The sequence below is a fragment of the Ixodes scapularis genome, unplaced genomic scaffold (assembly GCF_016920785.2).
Source record: "Ixodes scapularis isolate PalLabHiFi unplaced genomic scaffold, ASM1692078v2 PGA_scaffold2__306_contigs__length_199485367, whole genome shotgun sequence".
In the NCBI taxonomy this organism is placed as follows: Eukaryota; Metazoa; Arthropoda; class Arachnida; order Ixodida; family Ixodidae; genus Ixodes; species Ixodes scapularis.
This window is the reverse complement of record NW_024609857.1, coordinates 128964321-128989882: the sequence shown is the minus strand read 5'-3', so window position 1 is coordinate 128989882 and position 25562 is coordinate 128964321. Positions and strand designations below refer to the sequence as shown.

Below are 25562 nucleotides of genomic sequence, written 5' to 3'. Positions count from 1 at the left end.
TGGTTTTTCTATTTTCTAGTTTACTTTTTTTTAATTGTTTTAGCGAAGAGCGAAGAGAACATAGCGGTGTGAGAAACGTGCTTTCGCTGTACAAACGTTTGCGCTGGTATGCCGATCGGCGGTGTTTATTGCGCGTAGGCTAGAAACGAAGTTTGCGATAGTAAAATGTTCTTTCGTGAGCATTTCTTGCATTAAACAATGTAACTAATTCGAGTTTTGAGTTTAACGTATCTCTTGTGCAATACAAAAAAGAAAAATTTTTTTTTAGCATTTTGTAAACTTTATGTGCTTTACCACCGAGACATGGCCCACCCCAATACTATTCTTATGAATTTCAGGCGTAAGGGATGTGGGCGATGACTCGGGATATTACGGTAGCCCTCCCCCGTATGATATTCTACTTTGTTAAAAACATGTCTTGGTCCCTGGTCCCGACTTTAACTGCAAGACTTGCAAAACCCCGGCTACTTGTAAACATCTAATATGGGACTGCGAAGCAAACGAATAACTAAGACAAGACGCACTCCTCAGCATTCCAGAAGATGCACGACCTCAAACATACGAAGAGTGGGCAACCCCCCTTAAAGAAAACGCAAACAGAATCCAGATCCTCGACTCTTTACTCACCTGCAGTGAACTTCACACACCTCATCTAACCTCCCTTTCTTCCTCACCCCTCCATCTCTCCCTAATCATCCCGTCACACCAGATGACTTCAGTCAAGAGGTGTGGTGGAACCCAATCATTTTAATAAACATTTTCTGATCTGATCTGAGTCTATGCATCAACCATGCTCTGGTGACGCCTTTTTTTTTTCACAAACTGTTTTAACGAGTTAGAGGATGAAGGGTGCTCCCGTGTCTTCCGTAAGGCAGGTCTGGACCTGCAAAAGCCCGTAATCGCACGTATGGTGTCTGGAACGCATCTCCGACACGGGTGTGTACCGTGCTTGCACCATTCTAATGCGCACTTTCTAGCGCACACCAGCTCGGAGCACGTGGAACGAAAGCTCGCGCTGCAAAACCCAGGATCCTGGTTTCAATCCCCACTCCTGCCCGTTTCGATCTGGATGAGCATCGTACCGGCGTGCGGTCGTGCATCGCTACTGCGTGATGCACGTTAAAGACCCTGGGCTAGAGGTTGTACTGCACTGGCTATATTTCTCATCTACAGCTGGGAGACTCGTCACCTGTTGAGGCAGACCAAGTTCTAGGCTATATAAACGTACACACAACCCAATTATTAACGCACACTTTTTTCGCCAAGATGGGTGTCCAAGAATACATGCGCGTTACGCCAAAACCAAAAAACAGGAGTTGAGTCAGCTCTCCTTTTCACCCAATAGCGTCTCTTGGTTCTCCTCGCTGGGGGCGTGTCCCTCCACACTTCCGGCTTCAGCTCTGGTGGCATTCATGTTGCCTCCAGACGCTTCCTACCTCCGTGGTCTACTGCGTCCTCAAACGCGGCCCCTCGCTTTCCAACGGCCAGGAGTGGGGATGCAAGCAAGGATGCTACGACAACGGTGACCCTCGCACCACCCAGTCTTTGTCGTCGGCGTTAATACGTCCAACCGTCGGGATCTTGCGATGCGCCGGCTCCTTCTATGCAATTTCTTGCCACTTCTAGACCAGCTTCTTTACACGCATGGGATGGGACGGTAAATGCGCCAGTCGAAGACTTACTCTTGGCACCGTACCTTGAGCGACGCCAATCCCGCACAAGCTCCCGTGCCACGGGCTCCCGTGGCAAGCCGCGTTCCACCGCGCTGCCGAACAGAGTCTGCCAATTTCCCCATTTGCTCTCGAGCGGACAATTAGTTTTTAGCGTTGGCTCCGTCGACAACCCGACACGGCGAGTTTGACTAAGACGTAGTTGGGCTGTGGGAACCCACGCTCACTACGCATTTATCCCTTTCGGAGTCGACCCAGCGCGTCGGCCGGGGTCGTTTTGCTCGCCGAAGGGGTCGACCTTTCAGGAGCCAACGCGTCCACTCTCCTAACGAAGACCGGACGACGCTTCTTTATGTCGTCGATTACTCTGGGGACGCAGTCAACCGTGACGCGAAAGAACTCGAGCGAGCTGGAAATCGCCGCCTCCTTGCGTGGAAAGACGCGGGGCAAAAGTTTGTCGACATGTTGATCCGGCGGGACTACGAGCCAGAAGTATGATGCGTGATGGCGCCTCATACCACGTTTGGCAACTCCGGCCCCTCTGCACACCCCGAAAGGAGGGAAGGAGGGGGCTCACAGTTTGGGATGTTGATGCCCGCGGGGATGCCACTGCCAGCGAAGGCCACCACGTCGAGGGAGGTGAAGTCTGGCCGGAGGAACTGGTCCTTCTCGAAAGGCTGGGCCCAGGGCAGCAGCCGCAGCAGGGACTCGGCCCGTTCCACCAGGGCACCAAACTTCTCGCTCTGCGGGCGGTTCACCGTGGCCACGAACCCTGCGTGTGCCACATGGTACTGTCTTTGGGAGACTGCTATCCAGGACAGTAAACTTTTGAGTAACCAATTTTAAACGAACGATATAGACCCCTTTCAAAAGAGTGCGTCACTTACTAGTTGCTGCGCATAATTATCCGAGTAGGCCGTCGTTTGAGCACATACAGTGAGTATAGAAGCGACACAAGGACTGCGTTGGCATTTGGCTCGCGTCAAAAAGGAGCACTACGTCGGTGCTCGGCGACGACTTATATCTAGTCGCGCGCTTCACGCCCAAGGAAGGATAACCGCCAATGTTGCCTGATGGGGTTTTGAAAAGGGCCTATTACTAATGCGCCAGTTCCAAGAGAGGATATGAAGCCTGGTCTTATGGCTCCCATAAATAAACTATGAATTGCAGAAGGCCAGAACCGCATCGGAATACAACTCTAACGGAGGGGATGCGATGCGAAAGTCTGAGAACACAATGTTATATTTGGATCGAAAGATAAAAATGAAAGAAGAAATGTCTCCACAAGTCGACAGCTTCTTGGGCCTAGTGTTCGTCGAACCGAGATATGATGTTGCGGGTGCCGGTGGAATTCATTTCAGTGAAAAAGCTTGTCAGTAAGAAATAAGAGCCGTAGCCAACATCTCACCAAGTAACTACCGTATTTATTCGAATATAGGTCGACCTTTTTTTTTCGGAAATGTTGTCAAAAATTAAGGGTCGACCTATAATCGTGATCAAAAAATTTCGACCTAATTCGCGACCAAAATTTGAAACCCTACGGAGGGTATGGAGCTATCAATCACCTAGCCGGCGTCGCGGTAGAGCCGCGCGGCTTCTTGTTTCAAAAAGCTTTTGATGCACAAAAACAACCGAACAGCAGCAGCCGACAGCCCGTGGCCGCCGGCTACGGCTCTTGCGCACATTCCTCGGGCGTCGGGTTGCGCCATCACGCCTGTAGCGTTCCCCTCGCTGGGCAGGGGGAAGGGGAGGGAGAGGAACGCGATGCGCCATGCACTTTGCCCTCCTATGCGCTCCATTCCTCTCTCCCTTGCAAACGCGCGCAAAAAAAAAAAAAAAAAAAAAAAAAACGGAAGTACTTTAGTGTTTTTTTTTTCGGCGGGTCGCATATTGCTCACGGGGCTCGCAGCGTTGCTCGTATCTTTCTTTGTATTTGGTCTTTCGTCACTCGCCCGTCTCCACCTTCTTTCGTTTCTTGTCGTCATTTTACAACGGTGTCAGTGAGGTATCGTTGCCAATTTGCGAGGATGTCTACCAAGCTGACGAAGCTTCGGACGGCGATATGTCCGGAAGTTCTGACGATGAATAAGTTTTTGACATCGCCCTGTGATTTAGCTGAGAGTGCTGTAAATAAAGGTTTGTTTCTTTTGCACTAACTTTCCCCTGTTCCTTAAGAAAAAGAAAGGTCGACCTATATTTGAATTATTTTTTTTTATTCTCGGTGGGCTCAATAAATAGGGGTCGACCTATTTTCGTGGTCGACCTATTTTCGGGTAAATACGGTAAGTCTTTTAGTTAGTATCTTTGCAAAACGTCCACCTGCTTCGCTCCCTCTCGGCCCTGCGAACTACCGTAGCGTGCCTTCTGTTCTTCCTCGAATAAGCCTGATCGAATCGATATTTTTACGACTGAGAAATAGCCCTGCACCGAGCCTCCCTCATGGCACTCGACACGTAGCATATCTGTGATTGTTTGCTTGATGCAGAAAGGGGTGAACAATAAATAATTTGTTCTTAAGGGTCCTAACAAAGACCAAGTTACTTTCGTTAATATATTCTTGGTTTATACTATTTTTCGGCTGTCAAGTCCACTAATGCTGGTTCCATCGAACTTCCATGAAAAGGTGTGTATCAATTTCCTGTTCGTTGCGTTTGCTTTCCCGCTTCTTATGTTCAAACACCGCCACTCGACGCGGCTAATGCAACCCAAAAATACAGCCCTAGGACAAGTTGCGTTTTCCCAAACTTGCCAAGAGCATAGCACTCACCTTCGAACTCTCCTCGCATGCCTGCGGGATCTCTGTATGTCTCGATGAAGCCAATGTACCTGTAACAAACATGACCAAACGTTACAGTAGGCTCTCGGCAATTCAAAGCTGCTTTAGTGGAATTTTCTATTAATGTGGTCCCAATAACTGTGTATAATAAAACATTAAAAAAAAGTCTGGCAATCTGCTGGGCAATTGTGTTGCATATGTAAAACAATCAAGTATCAATTTCTCCCGTTAAATTTAGCAGAGAAACTGAATTGGTGAGTAGGATAAGTTACGCTAATTTTTCCGCTAAATTTGGTAGAGAAACTAAATTGCTGTATAGGTCACATTCTATTAGGTCACGTGACGTCAATTTCTCCGGTAACTTTAGTAGAAAAGTGAATCGGTGTATGGGTCACAAGACGTTAATTTTCCCACTAAATTTAGCAGGGAAATTGATGTCACATGACCTATACTCAATTCAACTTCCCCGCTAAAATCAGCGGAGGAACTGAATTGGTGTGTAGGTCTGTGACGTCCCATAACGCAACACTGCGTGCATTGCATTGTGGGACGTAACAGGCCACGGCTTCACGAAATGCTGCTTTACAAAACCCGGACCAACTAGCCAAAAAATGTTTCACATTAAAATACACAAATACTTAATTATCTACACTCTACACATATGCTAAAGCATCTTGGCCATTTGGACTGTTAGGGCATTCCTAAATAAACATTTCATGCTTTGGTCGATAAAGTCTTTATTTTGTTTTATCTCTATAGTGAATTTTCTGCTCTCAGTCTGCTGTCTTTTGCCCAAGTCTAGCAGATTGCCTTGGTGCAGCCAAATGCTCCTAAGGAGTCTTTGCCATATCGCCTCAGCTGGGTGCTGGGTCCCACCAACATGCACGACCGTGCTTTTGCAGACTAGAAGAACGTTTGTGCACGAGTACTCAAAATAGACTTTGTCATTTTTGGTGTCCCATGCCCACACACAATACACGGCTTGCATGACGTCCTCGCACCACGCTAGTGGTCATCCCTTTTTGTTCTTGCCGAGAAAAACAAACTTGGTGGTGTAAACTGTATACTGCAAAAGGTACGGAATAAGCAGCAAGGCCACCACAATGCAGCCGATGCGACGTCAGTGCCCGCCAAGTGTAGGGGTGACAAAGCTTGGTCTGGGACCCAAACTTCGGTTTACAGCCCTAGTTTTGGCCAGAGGGCCTGCGAAGACTGGGAGGTGCACCGTGCAGGCGTGGCGGATTCGTCACGGTACTTACGACTCCACGCTGGGGCCCTTGTCCCTGGTCCAGAAGCGGGAGCCGTCCTTGTGCGCGTCCAAGGACCCCACCGTGAAGCTCTCAATGTACTTGCCCAGCATCTGGCGCTGGTTCTCATTGGCCGCACACTCCTGCGGGAAGAGAAGTGGCGTCTGACGCTCTTGCAGACAGCGGGCAGATTCCAGTCAGAAAAACGCAGTTGGGCACCCAGAAAGTGGGGCGAAGCTCTGGTGGTGCTTGTCTGCGTAGACGGTGAGCCGCAGCATGCCGAGCCTTTCGTTCGTTTTCATCCATGTCACGCTGCCGTCAAATGCTCAAATGCGTATATAACCACATTCCATACCACACATTCTCTTTCTGACATGGATGAAAACGAACGAAAGGCTCGGCATGCTGCGGCTCACCGTCTATGCAGACAAGCACCACCAGAGCTTCGCCCCAATCAACATCATTCACCACGTGGAGATGTGTTTTTTTTTTTTTTATTTTTTTTTTTGCCCTACACGAGCACGGGAGCACGTGCTCACGTGCTCGTGAGCACGAGCACCCAACGCCGGACATCGGACGGACATACGGACATGGCAAGCCCCTAAGGAGCTTCGCCCCTAATAGATTCCAAAATCGCAGGACAGATTGCCATTGAAACGCGATAGTGTGTTGCACCGTCCGGCACTGCGCAAATGTTTCTTTATTAAGCTGCTTAGAAACTGCCACGGAAATTTCGGGAATATTTTTCGGCGACATCCACGAGGTCTTCTATCGCGTTAAAAACAAATGCACTTAATTTTCCGACCTACCGTAATATCCCGAGTCATCGCCCACCCCCCTACCACCTGAAATTCATTAAAAAAGTGGGGTGGGCCATGTCTCGGTGGGTGAGCACAAACACTTGAAAAAAAGCGGAAAAAACCGCCTATTTTTCTCTGCGTATCTAGCGCTGATGCACAAGAAATACATCAAACTCAAAACTCGATTTAGGTTCATTGTTTTATAGAAAAAAATGCTCACAAAAGACTATTTTACTATAGCGAAGTCCGTTGCTTGCATACGCGCTAGAAACACCGCCGATCTGCATATAGCGCGAACGTTTGTTCCGTGAAAGAATGTCACCACTATGTTCTCCTAGTTAGTAAAAAAAAAAGAAAAAAAGGTCTACAAGAAAATAGAAAAACCGACCAGGCACAACGAGCGAGTGAGCGAGCGAGCGGACCAAAGAAGCGACCAAGAGCAATGCTGGGAAAGCCGGAAAGCCGGCGGTCGCGTTGGCAAATACTTTGGCGTCAGGCCAAGTCGGGCGCCTTGTCAATTGCAAGCTCTTGCGCAACTTTCTTGTTTGGTGCGTACATAGGTGTGTCCGTGCACGGCGGGCTATCAATGCAAGACTGGGACGCTCTGCAAACGTCTGTGTAGGGCGTTCCAGCAAAGCTTTATTTACGCGTTGGCTTTGCCTAAAATATTGCACAACCGCAGCCGCGACGGGCGGGAAGAAGGAGCGGGTTCGCGGTGACCTTACTTCGGCGGAGACAGACTTTGACCTAACACTCTGCGGTTACATTAACAAACTCTTATTTTGTTATCTCCATCGTTTTCTTTTCGCACGGATACACGACCACTTTGGGGTCGCTTACGGAGGTAAACAAAAAGAAGTGTCTTTCCCTCCTTCGTTTTACTTCGTCACGGACGTCCTCCAACTGTAAGGTCCGCGGCCGCGTCATTCGGGTAGGATGAGTGTTCGTGGATCGCAGAGTCCGCGCTGGGGTATTTGAAGGGGTGGGCGATGACTCGGTGTTTTTTCGGCAATCGATATTGGCCCAAAAAATGGGGTGGGCGATGGCTCGGGGATGGGCGATGACTCGGGATATTACGGTAAATGCCTACTTTCTGCGGACGGGCCTCCCACGACCAACCAGTGACTTTCGCCGTAGCATTACTAAGATTTAAATGTTTCGCTCTTACTATAGGTACATAAACATAATATCCACATAAACATATTAAGACCCCTTGGTAACTGCACATGCCATTCGGAAGCTAATACATTATGTCACATTCGTTGGGCACATTACACCCTGTACACATAAACAAAAAAGGTGTAAAACGGATGCCATTCATTGGTTACGGACCGAGCCACGGACGCGCAAGTGCGTAGGGTTCTTTCGCAAATGCTGCCGTATTTAAAACTCCGATTCCGTCTCAATAACGCAAAGCCTCCCTCCCAATTGCATGCACCCCTCCACCTCCATGTTCTCCCCTCCCATCACTCCTCCTCTCCAGAGAGTCGTCTAGCGTGAGCAGAGCCAATGCCTCCTAGTTAAGAAAGCCGTAGTGCTGAATTTTTTTAGTCAAATGGGGGACAGAGATTGAGTACTGATTTAACGCAACTCCCAGCTGAGCGCCGGTGCAGCACTTGCATCCAACCTGCGTGTTGTGGTAGTTTCCCGTAGGCGACACTGAAAATCCGCCGCTGCCACCTCGTCATCCAGGAGACGTCGGTAGAGCACGCACGAAGCTGTATCCTCTCTGAGCTCCTTCATACCCGTGCAGTTTGGGAGGAAGGAAAGCGAGAGGACGGCCCCGCAGAACATGAAGTTTGAGCGCCCGCCTTTCGAGGGTCACGGATAAGCCAAAGGGAACGTTTTTTTCAGCACCTAATTAAAATCTCCGTTAGTAGAAAAAGTATTATGAAACTAAGTATGGAGAAAGTCCTTGGCTCTACACAACGGCGAGACTAGGCTCTCACGTTGCCAGTTCAAAACATTCTATCACGCGCCCCTTCGTGTTTTAAGGGGGAAGGAGGGTTACGGCTCGGCAATGGCTCGACGATCCCACCAGCATGCAGACGACCCTTCCGCGAGAAAGAGCAGACGGACGTGGTGAAAAGTGGAAAGAGGCAAACGAAACGGATCCCAGGCCATTAGAAAACCTACAAAAATGAAAGAGAGTGGCAAAAGACGAGAAAGAGAAATATCCCACCTGAGCCTTTCGAAGATTGTCGACGGTCAGCTTGAGCAGTCCCGAGTAGTCGCCACGCGTGAAGCAAACCCGGCCCTTGTCCATCAGCTCGCAGCCCAACAGCTCAGACTTCTCGGGGTCGTCTGCGCAGTCGTAGAGCCAGCTTTAGACGGGGTCTTTTCACTTTCACGAGCAAAGCTTACTTCCTGGACTTACGAAAAGTCGACTTCGTCGTATAAAAGCTTAAACGGCTCAAGAGCGGTCTGCCTCGAAGCGACGTCTATGTGCCACCAGCGCAGAAGGATAATTTGGCCGGCACAGTGCGACTAGCAACCGGGGGTACCTAATTTGCGTCGCGCAGCAGCGACAACGCAAAGGCACGCTGGTACGTCACTAGTTTAGACTGAAATGAGCGTAAAGTGTGGGAAGAAGAGGAGGCGACAACCAGACGAGCAATTCCCGAGGAAAGGCGAAAGAGGAGGTCGCGGTCGGTGTGAACGCCCCCAAGGGTGCCAGAGTTTGTCCAATGGCGCATTTAAATTTTGTTCGTCTTTGGCCATCGTTGGAAGCGCCTCCCCCGGCTTCACCTCTGGTGGCGTCACGTCGACTCCACAAGCTTCCTACCTCTGTGGAAGCGAGGGAGAGTAAAAACTAACCGTACAGGTCAACATTTAGCCCTATCTCAAAACGCGAACGAACCACCGCAGAAATCCGGAGTCGAAATGAGATACCCAATTGTGCCCGTAACATTTTAAAGTACCACGTCGAAGAAAGGACGCGAGATCGTTAATTGCCGCTTCTCCGGCGCGGGCTTTGCTGCGCTCTCAAACACTCTCTCTCCCGCTGCACATATAATTTGATATAGTTGCCGACATTTTAATTAATGCAGGGCTAGGCTCATTACATTCACGCTTTTCACTTCGTCATTTGCCCGTCGGCATTCTTAAAGGGATGGTGAACCGTAATTTGGATTTCAAAAACACGATGCTGGAGATATAGGCGGGACGCTACAATCCCTACAACAATACTAGTAAGGCGATATCTGAAATGGACGGCCGTATCTTTGGAAAAAGAAATCGAGATTGAACCAGGCCGACGAGGCGCGTGACCGTCAAGATACCTAGTTTCCTCCTCTCTTCGCTTCGCTCCCTCAAGGCCGCGAGGCGGAAAAGACGCGAGGCCGTTCCCTCCCCTTCTCGGAGAAACATGACGTCAACATTCCTGCCAAATGCGCCTCTTTTTTTGAAAAATACGGTCATCCGTTCGAGATATCGCTGTACGAGTGTTGTTTTGGTGTTTGTAGCATCCGGTTGCACGCTTTTGCCGCTTGTTTTGGGGAATCCAGATTTCGGTTCAGCATCCCTTTAACAGCTAATGCTGCGACCCGATTGGCTGCACACCAAAAGTAAGGTGCTCGAGCATAGCGAGTCACGAGCATTGAGCTCCCGGTGACCACAGCACATCACAGTTGGACGCGTTGGCGTGTGAAAGTCGACGTCGGCATCTTTCGTCATGCGCACGGTTTGCAGTAGACTTTGCACCGGCACGTGCCACGTGGTATCGTCAAGACTGCTTCCCAAGGGCTACTTACACATCGAGGTCTCTCTCCTACGACAAATACAGAGGAAGCACCGGTGGATGTATGTCAAATGCTACTTCGAAACAAAGAAAAAAAACTTGGAGGATGCTTAAAGGAAGAGACACTGGCTAGAGATTTAAAGGGGTACTCCGGGCGTTTTTTGAACTAGTTAAACAAATGGCATTTTCTGACTACCTGGACTAGTCTTCACGGTAGGCAAATTATTTTCTCGAAATTCAATATAAAAATTGAGGAAACAGTAAATAAAGATGATGCCGAAACCAGCATTCAAATTTCCGCGTGCTCTCCAGTGGTGTGACGTCACAAATGGTACAAACTTCGGGTCGGGCAGGTAGTCTTAAACAGAGTGAGTCGAGTGTTTTTTGCATGCCTCCCAGTGAATCAGCTACCAACCATTCTTTTCCCACCATCAAATGTCTCATAATCAGTTGGGAACATGGCTTACTGCCCACGTTTTACTATTTCTGCCGCCACACTTCAATGTTGCCAGTCCCGGTTTGAGAAACACAATGAAAACGAAATTCGAAAATTCAATAACTTGGCAAAATGTTTTTCTTTTCAGACAATACTTGGGACACTGGTAGAGTCGTGTCTATCAATGTGTCGAGCCAATTTTGAGGGAAATCAGCGACCATGAAAAAATTGCCAGAGTACCCCTCTAACTTCTGCACTGCTCAAATGATTGGAAGGAAATTTGCAGGGGAGATTTAACTTTGGATGTAGGTGTACTGTACAAACTTTCAGCTCTCTAGGACAACTTTACATACCTGCATAAGAAGATGGGTCACTTTTCGTTAAGAAGCTTTCAAGCACCATTTTGACTACTTGAATATAAAGTGGGGGATGTGGAACTTTGGGCTATCTAGTTTTTATAACTAAGATGTAAATATTTCAGGAAGAGTTATTACCTCGAAATATGAGATACAAATCTGTCCTATGTCAATTTCTGATAACAGTTTTTTTTATTAATGGGCACTTCAACTTAAAACAAAATAAAGCAGATAGCTGAATTTCCCAGCAAATTTCAGTTCAGAAACGTCTTGATTGTGGTATCAGAATACTTTTACCTTCGAACAAAAGATTCCTTCGTATAAAATTTGCAGCAAAACGTGGAACTGAGAAAAATGCATTCAAACATTGAACTCTTTTACTTTGTTACTGGCTCACACTTTGTTGAAAATATTTTATATCAATGTAACTGTTTGGCATGTGGTTATCAAATTTAGTGTAAGGGTGAATAATTAATTTCGAACACCGAAAACCTCAAAACTGAAAAATTAATTTTTTCAAACACTTACGCTTCGCCTTTAAGAGCGGAACACGATGGGGTTATCGGGTATTGTTCGCATTGCCTTCTCATTTGCTTCTCATGCTCTTCCTGCCAGTGAGCAGGAAGTGCAGCGGACGCAGCCTAGCCAGTAGCGTGTCTGGCTCACAAACGAAGAGTCGTGGGTTTGAATAACAACGAAAATCCTTCAAATTTTTTTTAAAGGCAAATGAATTACTTTATAAAGTGCAATTATTTTAGACATGCAGCAACCTTTAATTTGCATTACATGTCATGTTTTTAATCACCTTCATTCCTAACTCCTAACGCAAATATTTCAGGAAGAGTAGGGTTGTGCGAATATTCGAAATTTCGAATAGTAGTTCCGAATAATACACTATTCGATATTCGCTTCGATAACAACTGCATTATTCGAGTTTTTCGAAGTGCTGATTGCGGCGGGTTAGCCCCTTAGAGTGCGCTTCTCACCAAGCACCGGTACGCTGCGGAGAAGCAATACCCGCGGAAGCGAGCTCCGCGGGCGTTGCTTCTCCGCAGCGCACCGGTGCTTGATAAGAAGCGCACTCAATGGGGTAACCCGCCGCGATAAACACTTAGCAAGGTATGAATATCGTAGTTGCATGCATGGAAGTAAAGCATACATTCAAAGCGGGGTGGTGCACCTGTGCCGACTGTATTCCAAAATAAATAAAAAGTTTGTGAATGTGTACACTGTAGTAAAAGTTTCAAAATTAAACTGTTATGCAAGAGTGTACTACGTTAGGCAGAGATGCCCTTACAAATCTTTTTTAACTCGAGATTAAAGGAAGAATATTTTATATAGCAAGATTTGTGAATTCACTCCTTTGGGTATAGTTGGCCATCTCTACAGGATTCATTTTATGTCAAATCCGTCGTTTACTTGCCATCCCAAGACACCAGACCTTCTGAGGTCACAGTTCATAAATACAGAGAGATTAAACTAAGTTTATAAATTAACAAGCGTAACAACCTTCAAAAATTTAGCTGGGTTTTCGTCTAAGAATTATGCAACGGTAGTGAAAGGCATGGAAAAACTATTTGAATTCGAATCGAAAATATTCGGGCAAAACCACTATTCGCTTCGAATTCGATTCGAACTCAAAATCCACTATTCGCACGAGACTAAGGAAGAGGTATTACCTCAAAAAGTGAGATGCATATCTGTCCTATGTCAATTTTTGAAAGCATAATTTTTTCTCAATGAGGTTTTCAACTTAAAACAAAATAAAGTAGATAGCCAGATTCCCCAGTAAATTTCAGTTGAAAAAAATCTTGATTGGATTGTGGTATCAGAATACTTTTATCCTTCGAACAAAAGATTCCTTCATATAAAATTTGCAGCAAAACGTGGAACTGAGAAAAATGCATTAAAGCATTGAACACCTTTACTTTGTTCCTAACTCACAATCTGTTAAAAATATTTTATATCAATGTAACTGTTTGGCGAGTGGTTATCAAATTTACTGTAAGGGTGTATAATTAGTTCCTAAATCCAAAAACCTAAAATTTGAAAAATTAACTTTTTCAAAAAGTTAGAAACTTAGGCTTATACCTCACTTCACAAAACATCAGCTACCTGTATAAGCCTCGCATGGAGGTTTCTTTTTAAATGTCTTTTCGGTGAATTGGTAAAAATGGGAAGGGGCGCCAGAAATCGGACTGGCCTTGCGGAATACAGTAAACTTTCGTTAGTTCGACCTCGGTAAATTCAACTTTTCGTTTAATTCGATCGTGTTCAAAAGTCCCGGCGAGCGCCCATAAATTTTTATGTATACCTTTCGTATACATTTTTTTGCCAACTCTAGGTTTTCAAGCTGAGTTCACACAAACAAGGTGCCCGTGGACGCCAATTCGTTTTCGATAGCCATGTGCAAATAGTGAATTTCAAGTTTGAAGCAGATGGTGGTATTGGCCCAATATTTTCAAATTGAATATTGAATAGTTTCTCCAAGATTTCCATTACCGTTGCACCAAGCTTCTAGCTGAACTCACGATAAATGCATACATGTTCCAAAAGCCAGGTGTAGACTGGTCGACCTTGCCTCATTTGTGTCAGTGTATACTGAAGATGCCATGTGCATAGGTGGCAAAACATCTGTACCTTTTTGTTGTTACTTTGTTATGTTAAATCAGAGTATACCTTTTCAATCATGAACTCATGAAGGTAGTTCCCAAGCTTCCAATGCCAACTTCTGAGGTAAACTAATTTTATTTTAACTACATTTATGGACTGCGGCCTCAGAAAGTCCAATGTTTACATTGGGGTGGCAACTAAACTACTGATCTGGCATAAAACTAAATTTACAGAGATGCCCAGGTACACCTAATTGAGGGAATTTATAAATTTTCTTGCTATATGTTTATATATCCTTTCTTCAAAATAAAAATGAAATAATAAATTCACATATTATGAATGTATTTTGTGTTTATATACTCTTGCATAATAGACAGTTTAATTTTCAAAATTTTACTGCAATTTGAACAATCCCAAAATTTCCACTATGTTTTTTTTTTTTTTAAGTGCTTCCAGTATGTGTGTGCACCATCATAATTTGAAAGTGTGCTTTTCTCCTAAGCAAGCGCCTGTGCTGCAGCGAAGCAAGCTCCGCATGAGTTAATACAAAGCGCACTTAATGGGGCTAACCCGCCGCAATCGACACCACAAAAAGTATGAATGTTGCAAGTTCATTGTGAAACGATTATCGAATAGCATACTATTTGAAACCACCAGTATTTGAAAATTGCAATATTCGCTAGTTCTTGAAAATTCTAATATTCGCACAACCCTAGCCTCAAAGCAAAATAAAAGCCGATTCGTCACACCAAATTCTGTCAGAAGTAAATGCCCCAAAATAGCAACCCTACTAAAAATGCAATGCATGATCCACTTACAAACTTGCAAGTCAAAACCTTTTCCGAGTAAAGTCACGAATGCAAAATTGGGGCATGCACCTGAAGTGAGCACAGACGCGTAGCGGATCTCGTAGCAGTCCTGGTCCCCGGCCTCCGTGGCCTTCTTGAACACCCTGGTGATGTAGCCCTCGATCCCCTGAAATGCAAGCGCCACTAGCTACAAAATTTGCCACTCGCTACGAATCTACTGCTCTCTACGAACATAAGAATTCGCTACACCAGAAAGACAACTCTGGCACTCAAACTGCTTTAGCTCTGTACTGCCCCGAAGAAAAAAAACGCGAGCCACTTCGCTTCACCTTCGGTCGGAGTGCATCCGATGCTGCGAGATGGCATAGCACCTGCATGGCACAGCACTTAAAGCATTAGCTCTCAAAGAGGTTACAAAAAGGAACACCAGGGCCCTGGAGTGTGTCCATTTCTCTCAGCCATCCCCACCTCTCAATGAAATCGTTTTCCAGCTTCAGCACAGTTGGGCTGCACCCCGACGCGTTGCTGCACTCTGAAGCTCACCGGCTCCAGTCATGTGCCCCTAGTAACATGAGTCGGCAAACTCGATTCCTGGTTATTAAAGAAACAGCTTATGTATGCGACTATCATGCTCAGCACCCTTCCATTGCATCATTCACCAAATAATTGTCTGAGTTGGGGACACAAACGCTTAAAAACAGAGCGTTTTCGTATCTGCAATGCTTGCGCTTTTCGAAGTGTCGATCGCGGCGTTGTAGCACCGCCACCTGCACTTTTCACTGAGCGTCGGTACACTGCGGAGAAGCAGCATTCGCAGAAGCGAGCTCCGCGAGTGTTGCTTCTCCTCATCACATTGGTGCATCCTTAAGAAGCATGCTTAAAGGGGCCCTGCAAGCACGTTTTTACTCATTTTTAATTTGTACCAAACCTGAGCGCACTGAACGTAGTAACTTAGTGTAACTTTTATTTTCTTGAAATTCGCTTTATTTTAAAAGTTATAGGCAAATCAAAATTACAAAAACAAGCAAAAAATAACCTCCCTCATGACGTCCTTGGTTGCTTGAGCGGCCGTGAACTAGAGGAGGGGTAGTGAGCTCATCGCGAGCGCTCACGGCTACCGCACTCCGTGTCAATGGCGCGAGAGGGCGCCACTAAAGCATGTTCAGGACAGTTTGTATGCAGCGGGCAGCCAGAGCGGCTTTCATTGCATTTGCTGCGTGATTAAACACTAATTCGGCATGACACTTCATTGGCCGCAAACGACAGCAAACACGGGGTAAAGATCGGTTCAGAGTGGGAGCCACTTCACGCTGCCATACCGCGAAACGGCCAAACCGCAAGACAAGCATCTCGCCGAAGGCCTTCGGAAGGCTCGGAGCCAGTCGGATCCTCCTGCCCATACGACCGCAGCGCTGCCGCGTACATCCGGGATTTTTCCGTGTTGGCGCCTGATCCCACTACTTCTTTCTAGTATGCGTCGCCTTTTCCACCGCTTGGTGGCGGATATGTCGACGGGTCATTTCTTGTTTCCGTACTTTATAAACTGCATTTGTTTCTTTTCTCATCTAAAATAGTGAACAAAAACTACTTTTATAAGTAATTGAAACGGTTCGCGCCACTTATATTTTGTATTTCGACTAAAAAGAAGCTTTTAGCAGCTCTGACCAGTAGTAACCCAAGGACCAAAGACGTCACATTTTGCGCGCTTTCGGTACCGCGGGTCGCCCTCGTCGGTGAAGGAGGTTTCCGCGTCGTCCAATTAAAATATGGCGCACTGATATTTAGTTACTCTCCCCGTGCCCGCTGGCTTGCCCGAACTTCAAGAGACGTGGAAACCGCAAAAAAGGTAGACGCTTAAATATGATTGCAGGGCCCCTTTAACGGGGCGTTGAGCATGCTTCCTGCCGCGATCGACACTTCGCAAAGTATGATTATCGCAGTTCACCTCGAAGCGAATATCGAATAGCGTATTATTCGAAACTACTATTCGAAAGTTTGAATATTCACACAACCTTACTCTCTTGTATGTCCACTACAATTTATAAGGCTCATAGGCTTCTCCATTACTCTTACTGCATCAATGGTGAGACTGGGTGGGGTTCCTTGGCAATCAATCGAGAGATGTGCATGCCTCGAGATCCAAGTTTTTTAGAACTCCTGGTTCAGAGCAATAAAGACAGATTTAGAAAGAGGTAGAGTGGCTCTCACGAATTATTGAGAAAAGTTAAGGTAGCTCTTGCAAATTACTGATTCACTTGAGTGGCATCATCTGTAGTCAGTGAGGGGTTTAGAATTCAGCAGATGCTCTGGCCCACAGGTCTAACGCATCCGCTGCAAGTACCTCCGCTATCAAAAAGTAGTGCATTGTCCACTTCGCGACGTGGCGACATCGACAATGTCGGTTTCAGGCACAAGCAGGCGGAGCACAGCTCGCTGCATTTCGAACGAAATGAAACCTTCGCGAGGCCGCAGAAGTGCCTAGGTCATTTCACAGGAGGTGAAGTGCTGGAAGGTCTTCTACCTCGGCGTGTCGAAGGCGACGGCAGGACACCATGTGCGACAATGGCAGAACGGGGCCGTTGCTGCGTACCCGGTTTACTTTCAGACTGATTAAAACAACAAGACTCTACGAGGGTGCCAGTTTCACGGAAAAATGAATACTGCTTTGAAGGCGTCGTATCAGTAGGCATCCTTCATTTATTGAAGACAGCGGGGAAGCAGACGGAGTCCGGTGAGGCAGTCAGGGTGTCTAGCAAATTATTATTTTAAAATTCCCCGACTTTTCCAGGTTTTCCCTGATAATTTCAAATGAAATTCCCTGACCACTCTAGGAGCGGTTAAACATATAAGACCATTACAACACAAGGCATCGAGCATTGAGCACTGTGAGGATCATTTTGCACGGGCTTAATCCAACTTGCACATTCCAAAATATTCGGGTTCCTCCAGTCCCGATTAAACGAGCACTTTCTTGCCGCTGACATTGTCAGTGAAGAGGCCACTCCCGGAAACATGATGAAACCACGACGCTCAACCACACACGTCAATAACCGAATGACAACATGGCGGCATGGCCGCCAGATGCACACTTTCGGATAGTTTCGACTTGGATTGGATTGGAGTCTGCGACTTTGACATTTGTTACTAAATCTAGTAGCTCTAACTGGATCTAGCTTAGTGTCGCACCCTCAATCCAACCCAATCCAATCGAAGCCTCGGACTGGATTTGTCGGCTTTTCCCTTTGCATCGGGTAGCACACCCTACATCGGGTGAGGAGAGCTCGCACTCTACTCTAAGCAGAATTTGTTGCCCATTTTTCTGCCCCCAAGTCCTCAAGCCTTTGCTCGGGGCACTCGATGGCGTTTCCGGCTCATTTTCCCTGACTGGGCTCGCTTTTTGACAATATATCCCTGACCATTCCCTGATTTTTCTTGGTAAATAAAACTTCCCTGACCATTCCCGGTTTTTCTGGTTTTCCCGGCTACTAGACACCCTGGGCAGTACATTGGTGGCGTCACCCTGAGTATTTCATGCGGCATATAACATCAACAGTGGTGACCGCCATATGGCCATCTATTGTAAGGTCAGTTCCAATAATGTAGGAACTCGAGAGGATCTCATCTACTGCAAGATTGCAGGTTAAGAGAAGCAGGACAAGGTTCTCCCAAAAAGCCCACCATCCTTTCCACTTAGCAGAGTGAATGCAGGAGAGGAGGTGAGAGAGGAAGCGAGCGTACACTTGCCTCCTCTCCAGCGTTCGCTCTGCCAAGTGGAAAGGATCGTGGGCTTTGTAAGAGGACCTTGTCCTGCTTCTCTTAACCTGCAACAGGGTACTTCAACTCCAATAATTGCAATTTCTCACCTTCTCCGTCAAGAACTTTCCCACCACTTCAGAGTCGTGCTTGGTGCAGTTCTTTGAAAAGTATGTTGTGGTGCCCTGGAAGTGAGGGAAGACAAAATGTATTAAAGACTTTACAAAACGTCAACAAGAAACTGTCTCAGACTTAATCTGCACTTTGTTCGGCACACTGTCGAGACAATAAAGCACGGACAGTAAATAGGTAAGCCCAGGTGCTAAAGGAGTGACTCCCGTCAAAACCTGGTTTTTTGAGTCATCTGTAGATAGAAAATCTATCGTTCTTACAACTAGTCAAGGTTTTTAATAAAATTTCCACCTCATACTGAATCCCCCCCCTCCCTTTCTCCCCTAAAAAAGTTGAGGAAAGTACTAAAGAACAAATAATACGCCAAGCGGAATCCTCAGTTTTCAAGGATAGTTCAAAGGTAAACAACTCTGGGCAATCTCCATTGGAAATTTCGGTGATACAGCAGATATTATGCAAACTTGCTGGTTCAACCGAAACCATGATGAGCATTTCTTCTACTGGAGTTTCCCCTCAATTATTGCGGTACAAAACCCACCCGACTCGGGCAGATTTTGAGTGACCAAGTCTGCTTGCATAGCCTTTCCGGCAATACAAAATTTTGCCTTGGCACACTGCCAAACAAAATGCGATGCATAAAAAAACCTTTCTGTTTGGCTGCAACCCTCCAGGGTTAAATACAGATATTACTATTATTATATTATAAAGCAACTGTACCAAAAAAGATATTTGTCAGGTATCAAACTGAGCCGCTGCCCCCGTTTCCTCCAGGATGCAATCGACACAAACTGATTTGCTTCACTCTCACAAATAATCGCCTCCTGTAGAAATAAGGAATCCACCACCCTCAATTGCACCCAGATTTAATGCAACATTTGAATCACTGAAGCTTCGTTTCTCCACAAAATTATTTGGACAACAGATGCACATTTGGGCCTCCATACGACTAATCGCGTTTCGAGTGCTTACAACCGCATACGACCGGATGGTTGCCAGAGCAACCGAGGACCGTGCAACTCGATGGCGCGGAATGATGCAAGGGGTCGGAACGCCAACTCGGATGCAAACGTCCAAACCAGCCCTTACAGGGCCACTCACTGAAAAGAAAAAAAATGTTTCTTTTAAACAGTCTGGTGAAAACACGCCGCATGACAAAAAATAATCTTATGCAAAAAACAAAACAACAAAAAAATTTTTAGAGCAATATTGACGGCGCAAGGCGCGATTTAGTTGGTAGTCACTCCTTTTGACTTGTTTTCTCTCTTGGCATTTCGGGCACACGGAAGAGAGGTGGATTGGCTTGGCCATCACGTTGAGGTGGAAAGAGTGTGTGACCATTCCGTGACATCATTGACTTTGCGCACACAATTTGAAATAAATCTTGCGCCATCAATATTGCACAAGAAAGTATTGTTTTTTGCATAAAATTTATTTTCTGACACGCATGTCCCTACCAGACTGTTAAAAAAAAAATTTTCTTTTCAGTGGTTTTTTAACACATTGACTTTCAGTTGCGCACCTTTCTGTTCTGCACGGAAAGCATGAGGAGACTCTGAGAAGTCTGCTACAAACACCGAACCGACCCCGGAATTTCAAGCTGGAGACCGGCAGTATGGTGCCTAAGGCACGCCTTGGACCTATGTCTTTAGCTACTTAAAACTGCCCAAGCACCGAAAGTGATCCAAAAATGGCAACAGGCGACACCAGGGGAACGGAACCGCCGTGTCGTGCTTTTAGAGGTCCGATCCTGGCGACAGCAAAAGACGGCAAGCAAAACCAGGTGCCGCCGTTGTTGCGGCCTCCAGACTCGTGGTTGCCGAAGCTTCCGCGAACCGTCGAGTGACTTACTGCGAGACCAACGCCTGCCGAATCCGCCTCTGCCGCCGTGCCGCCGCAAGGATCGCGGCGGGCGACGGCGCAACTACGCGAGTGTGGCGTCGCCGGGCGGAAATCGAGGGACCGTTTTTCAGGAAGCAGTAAACGAAGCCGGGCGGAGACGCGTTCTGGACACCATGGTGGCACCCTATCCGTTCGGTTTGGAAGAACGGCACAAGGACCCCGGAATGGCTCCGTCTGCCCCCGGGTAGGAACTCACCGCTGGAGGGAACCCTAGGTGCTTCTCGTTGTCCCCGAGAGAGTACAGCGGGCCCGACAAGTGGGACCAGAGGAAGTCCATCGTGGAGGGGTCCAGCTTGGAAGCCTCGCTCAGAGTCACCAGCTTGTGCAGCTTTTCCTGCAAGTGCCAGAAGTCGCCGAGTCACCGCAACCGTCCCTGAGCCTTTGTGGCGCGAGTTCCACGGAAAAATCATTGGTTGTAGTTGAGATTCTTTTGTCCAATCTTTTACGGTGTAGTCACTTTTCCAGGCGTGAAGGGGACCGAGTATTCACTAGCTCTGATGAGCTTGTTACTCGTATGCTTTTTTATGCCTGCTATTCAAAGATGTACCGGTGTGCTCCACATCTATTATGGTCCCTAGTAAATGAACCCACAGTAGCCATTCATTAACATGGTAGAACCTCTTTAATAAGTGCAACTTGTATGTAGAACTCTGGATAAGTACACCCGATAAATGGAACAATTTTGCCCTGTCCCACACGATTCTCCTTGAGAAGAGTGCACTCTAAATATTTGTAAATCAACCTCGAATGTTTCTACCAGTGGCTGTGTCATATACATTCTTTTGCGATTGTCAGGTTATGGGGTGTCACAGGTTCGGATATTAAAGATCCCATTTAAACAAACAAATTTAGAATTTGACTTGGACCGCTGTTCAGGTGTTAGGACCACACCTTGGCGATAGACATCCTGAGAGGCGGGAGGAATTGAAAGCAGAGCATGTCGACGTTAAGAACAGTATTTTATAAAATAATTCAAAAGTAAGGGAAGGGCGCACAGGACGTACACACAGTCGAAAGAAGGAAAGAAAAAAATATCACAAGTCAAGTCGAGGTTGTCATACAGTTTTGGAGGGGGAGAGCCGAGTCAGCGTTCCAAGATGCAGGTGGAGGTCCGGTTCGTTGCGCCGCCAGTCGGGGTCGAGGAGCCATGGTGGCTTGGGTGTCGTGGTGACACACAACACTCACTCACAAGCACTCACACCCCTCTCCGTCGAATACCTTCTCAGTGTTCGAACAACCAAACCGCCGCGGACCTGCTCAGCGCTGACCATCCACACCGCCGCAGCCTTGCTCCGCGGTTTTTTTTGTTCCACAGCCCTCGCGCGCGCGGGATCCCGTCTTTTTTTTTTTTCTCTTCCTCCAAACTCGCACGAAAACAAAAATCCTAAGCACACGCTCCTGTTCTCGGCACTCGCGCACCCCACTCACAAACACGGGAACGGACACCATAACCATTGAAGGACAAAAATAGTTATTGAATTCTGTGACACTACCCCTTATTTACAAAAATATTCAAGCAGGAATATCAAAAAAAAAATCATAAAATTCAATGCGCACTATCTCTTCACGTTTTACCACTGCTATTCCTCAAGCACGTCCTGAAACAATGCAATCAGTAACAGTAATTCACCCCAACCATTCAAAATATATTGATAGTCCACATAAAAAGAAACAGTTTGAACTCTGCTAAAGAACTAACTCACTCTACAGCTTTCTCAATACACACTAATTCTAGACCAAACAGAAGACACTTCAGTTAGGTACACACAGATTCGAACGTATCAAAAATTACTTCGTGACCCAGCTATCGAGAAACTCCGATTCGCTTTTCAAATGTCTTGGCGTAACACATCAGCAATCCGAAAGTTTGACAAGCAACGATAACACTCAGTTTTGCAATACCATAACAAAAATTAACGAACTTACGAAAGCGAAAACAAAAAAATACTTTCCGAGTAATTAGCACAACCGGTTACGAGAGAACCCAGTCTTAATCTTTCGATGAGATATGCAATTCACTGATTACTCATCTAACCTCCAAGCCTTGGCCTTCTGTCTTCCCAGCTTACTGTGACTCTCAACCAGATCTCAGAATTAAAGGTAAACTTCGCATGATCTCTCCCATTCCAGATGATCCAGATTTTCACGTTAGCATAGCACGTGCTCTGTCTTTTGGATAAACTTTCCACTGCATGGCGGTCTCTGACTGGCGAGCGGTCTCGTCGCCTGATGACCTTTCCTTTGCACTGCCTTAGCAACATTCTTTGAGTGTTTGACTTGCATTTCAAACGAAGCTCACGCTTAATTTTTTCACCCATAGATTCATGCTTCCCTCTCTTAGCACTCATTGTGCTTTTCTTAGGACCTCTACCTAAAACCACGAGGTGCACCTCAGTGTCCCCTGGGTTCGTCAGGCCTGAAGCTTCAGCTTCCGTAGTCGACCTGGGATAGAGTTCTGAATCTCCAAAGGACGCATCCACGCCTCTCATCTGGCCACCAATCTTTACCAATGGACTGAAACCGTTGACACTTGTCGGCTCCAAGCTTCCCCCCTTTGGGAGCTTTCACTTTGTGCTGTGAAATCCTCAAATGCCTTATCAGCACTTTTTTGTAGGTCCTCCTCAGCTTCCAGACGTGCTATCATCTCTTCCAGGCGATTGCACTCCGCCTGAAGACAAGCCGATTCCATCACACCCTCCTCCCTCCACTGATGTGTCGATGCAGATGCAAGAAATAACTGCTCGTAGTCTTAACTCTTGGCGCTCTCGCGGCTCTCGTATTCTCTCTCTCTTGGTCCACCCATTCCCTCAGGGCTGAACCCTTGAGCCAGAGTTCTTTTCCGCAGGCCACTAGCTCGTGTAGCTCCATGACTGAAGTCGCGCGGACCCTTTGCTGGATAGTCTGACTCTAGAACCCCTCCTCTGTTCCCGATCGGTAAGCCGGGTTGTGTGCTCCCGCAACGGCGTCAGCCTCACAACGCGCTCCCTACGGCGTGGCAAACTCACTCGCTCACCCTCCTCCTCTCAGGATAGATCGTCACAGTGGACAGCAGGTCCTGCCGCGGACGCCAGTTTGTCACAGGTTCGGAGGTTAAAGATCCCATTTAAACAAACAAATTTGGAATTTGACTTGGACCGCTGTCCAGGTGTTAGGACCACACCTTGGCGATAGACATCCTGAGAGGCGGGATGAATTGAGAGCAAAGCATGTCGACGTTAAGAACAGTATTTTATAAAATAAAAAGTAAGGGAAGGGCGCACAGGACGTACACTCAGTCGAAAGAAGGAAAGAAAAAAATATCACAAGTCAAATCGAGGTTGTCATACAGTTTTGGAGGGGGAGAGCCGAGTCAGCATTCCAAGGTGCAGGTGGAGGTCCGGTTCGTTGCGCCGCCAGTCGGGGTCGAGGAGCCATGGTGGCTTGGGTGTCGTGGTGACACACAACACTCACTCACAAGCACTCACACCCCTCTCCGTCGAATACCTTCTCGGTGTTCGAACAACCATACCGCCGCGGACCTGCTCAGCGCCGACCATCCACACCGTCGCAGCCTTGCTCCGCGTTTTTTTTTTGTTCCACAGCCCTCGCGCGCGCGGGATCCCGTCTTTTTTTTTTTTTTTCTTCCTCCGATCTCGCACGAAAACAAAAATCCTAAGCACGCGCTCCTGTTCTCGGCGCTCGCGCACCCCACTCACAAGCACGGGAACGGACAACACCATAACCATTGAAGGACAAAAATAGTTATTGAATTCTGTGACATGGGGAGATCTCTCGAGAACAGGTGTCAACATGTTTTCACAAATCTCCCTCTCCTACTTTTTCGACCCCATTTTTCGATGAAATCCGACCATGCTTGAAAGTGTGTCAAACACACCGGAAGAACGACAACATGGAAACGAGCTGGCGATGCTGCAAGAGACCTACCTTCGACAAGTTTGGGATAAACTTGTTGTCCCCAAAGCCTTTGTAGTTGCCCATGTTGGCATAGAAGGCAGCAGCATACACAAGCAATGCCTGAAACAAATAAATTGTGCAGACTCAACTCAACCCATCCACAATTTTAATATAACGAGAGGTAAAATAAAAAGGTCCATTGCTGCTAGCATCGAAGATGTGTACAAATCCTGTGGCAGATCATGTCGTCACAAACTGTCTACATAGTCTTTTTCATTGAAAGTGCCGGAAGGAAGCGCTGTTGGCACTTTATGTCCCCGCAAACTTTTGGTCAAGTAAAAGGACGAACAACCCCCACCATAGCATTGCTTCTCGCGAGGTTTATGAAATATTTTACGACCAGTTCTGCAGGTGATTAGCTAAAGAACCGGTTAGCAAGAGATTTGTTGGAGATTATTATTCCTGTAAGATGAGTGACCAAAAGTCTCTTGGAAGCCGGGAGAGGCCTTTTGTTAAAACAGTAAAAAGATCTATAAAAATAAGTTGTCCTAAAATTTCCGAGATTGACCTACTGCTGCAATCCATGAGGATAATCATTGATTCCTGCTCTAAGACGCTGAGCAAGTACACAGCTGCCCAAATAATTGGAACTTCACTGTGACAAAATGGCAGTTCAGCACTTCCTCAAACCAGAATGATGTATACACTACTTTAACTGATTACATATTTAATAAAAAGAAAAGATAGAAGCTCACTAAAGTGTTAAAGAAGCATTCAAAAGCAAAGAATAATACAATTCTACACTGTTAAGGAAGGTCTCAGTGCCTACCTTAACACTGTTTGTAAAACTAAACTATGTAAAGGTCCATTATTCTTTACACTTTAATCATACTGAAAGCTCTACGTCTCCGTGTATTTGTGCATACAGTGAGGAATGAAGTCTCGTCTCTCTCTCTCTCTCAATGTCCATTTACCTCCATCCCGGATCAATGACAAAACAATGCCCAGGCATACCCAGGGATGGTCCTAGGTATGTAGCCGTTGCCCTAGATATGTCCACAATAGTTTGTTTCACTTTATGTACAAGCAAAGGCAAAAATACAAGGACAAACATATTGCCTCGAACAACAATGCTCGCACCGCACGAGCGGGCACTCTCTGCGAGGACGCTGTTGTAGGCCCGGAACCAGAGCCGTATATGTAGAGAGTTTGGTCAATGGGAGGCGCGGGCAGAGCCAGGGCGTGCACCAGATTCGGAAAGAGGGCTTGGCATGCTCTCTTGACCAACCAGAAGCCGAAGAGAATCCCCTAGCGGTGGTAGCGAGAAACCGTTCTGATCAAAGGTCTGTGTTCGTAAATGGTTTTAATAAGCGCGTAAGAGTGGAGTGTAGTAACTCTTTGTGGTTGAAAATAGGGTGCACGTGTTGTTTTGATCATG

General features: G+C 46.6%; 1 protein-coding gene across 2 annotated transcripts in view; it reads right to left on the bottom strand.

Annotated features, from left to right (window-relative positions):
• The window catches only part of LOC8038814 (dipeptidyl peptidase 3), a 103240-nt gene that overhangs the window by 34250 nt on the left and 43428 nt on the right, over positions 1–25562 (bottom strand). For both annotated transcript variants that reach the window (XM_040500182.2, XM_040208092.3), the window contains 8 exons: positions 24155–24244; positions 20427–20564; positions 18310–18384; positions 14516–14612; positions 8676–8797; positions 5706–5836; positions 4438–4496; positions 2248–2442 (listed from right to left, as the gene is read on the bottom strand). In XM_040500182.2, the coding sequence (XP_040356116.2) occupies positions 2248–2442; positions 4438–4496; positions 5706–5836; positions 8676–8797; positions 14516–14612; positions 18310–18384; positions 20427–20564; positions 24155–24244 (907 nt within the window). The remainder of the gene's footprint in view (positions 1–2247; positions 2443–4437; positions 4497–5705; positions 5837–8675; positions 8798–14515; positions 14613–18309; positions 18385–20426; positions 20565–24154; positions 24245–25562) is intronic.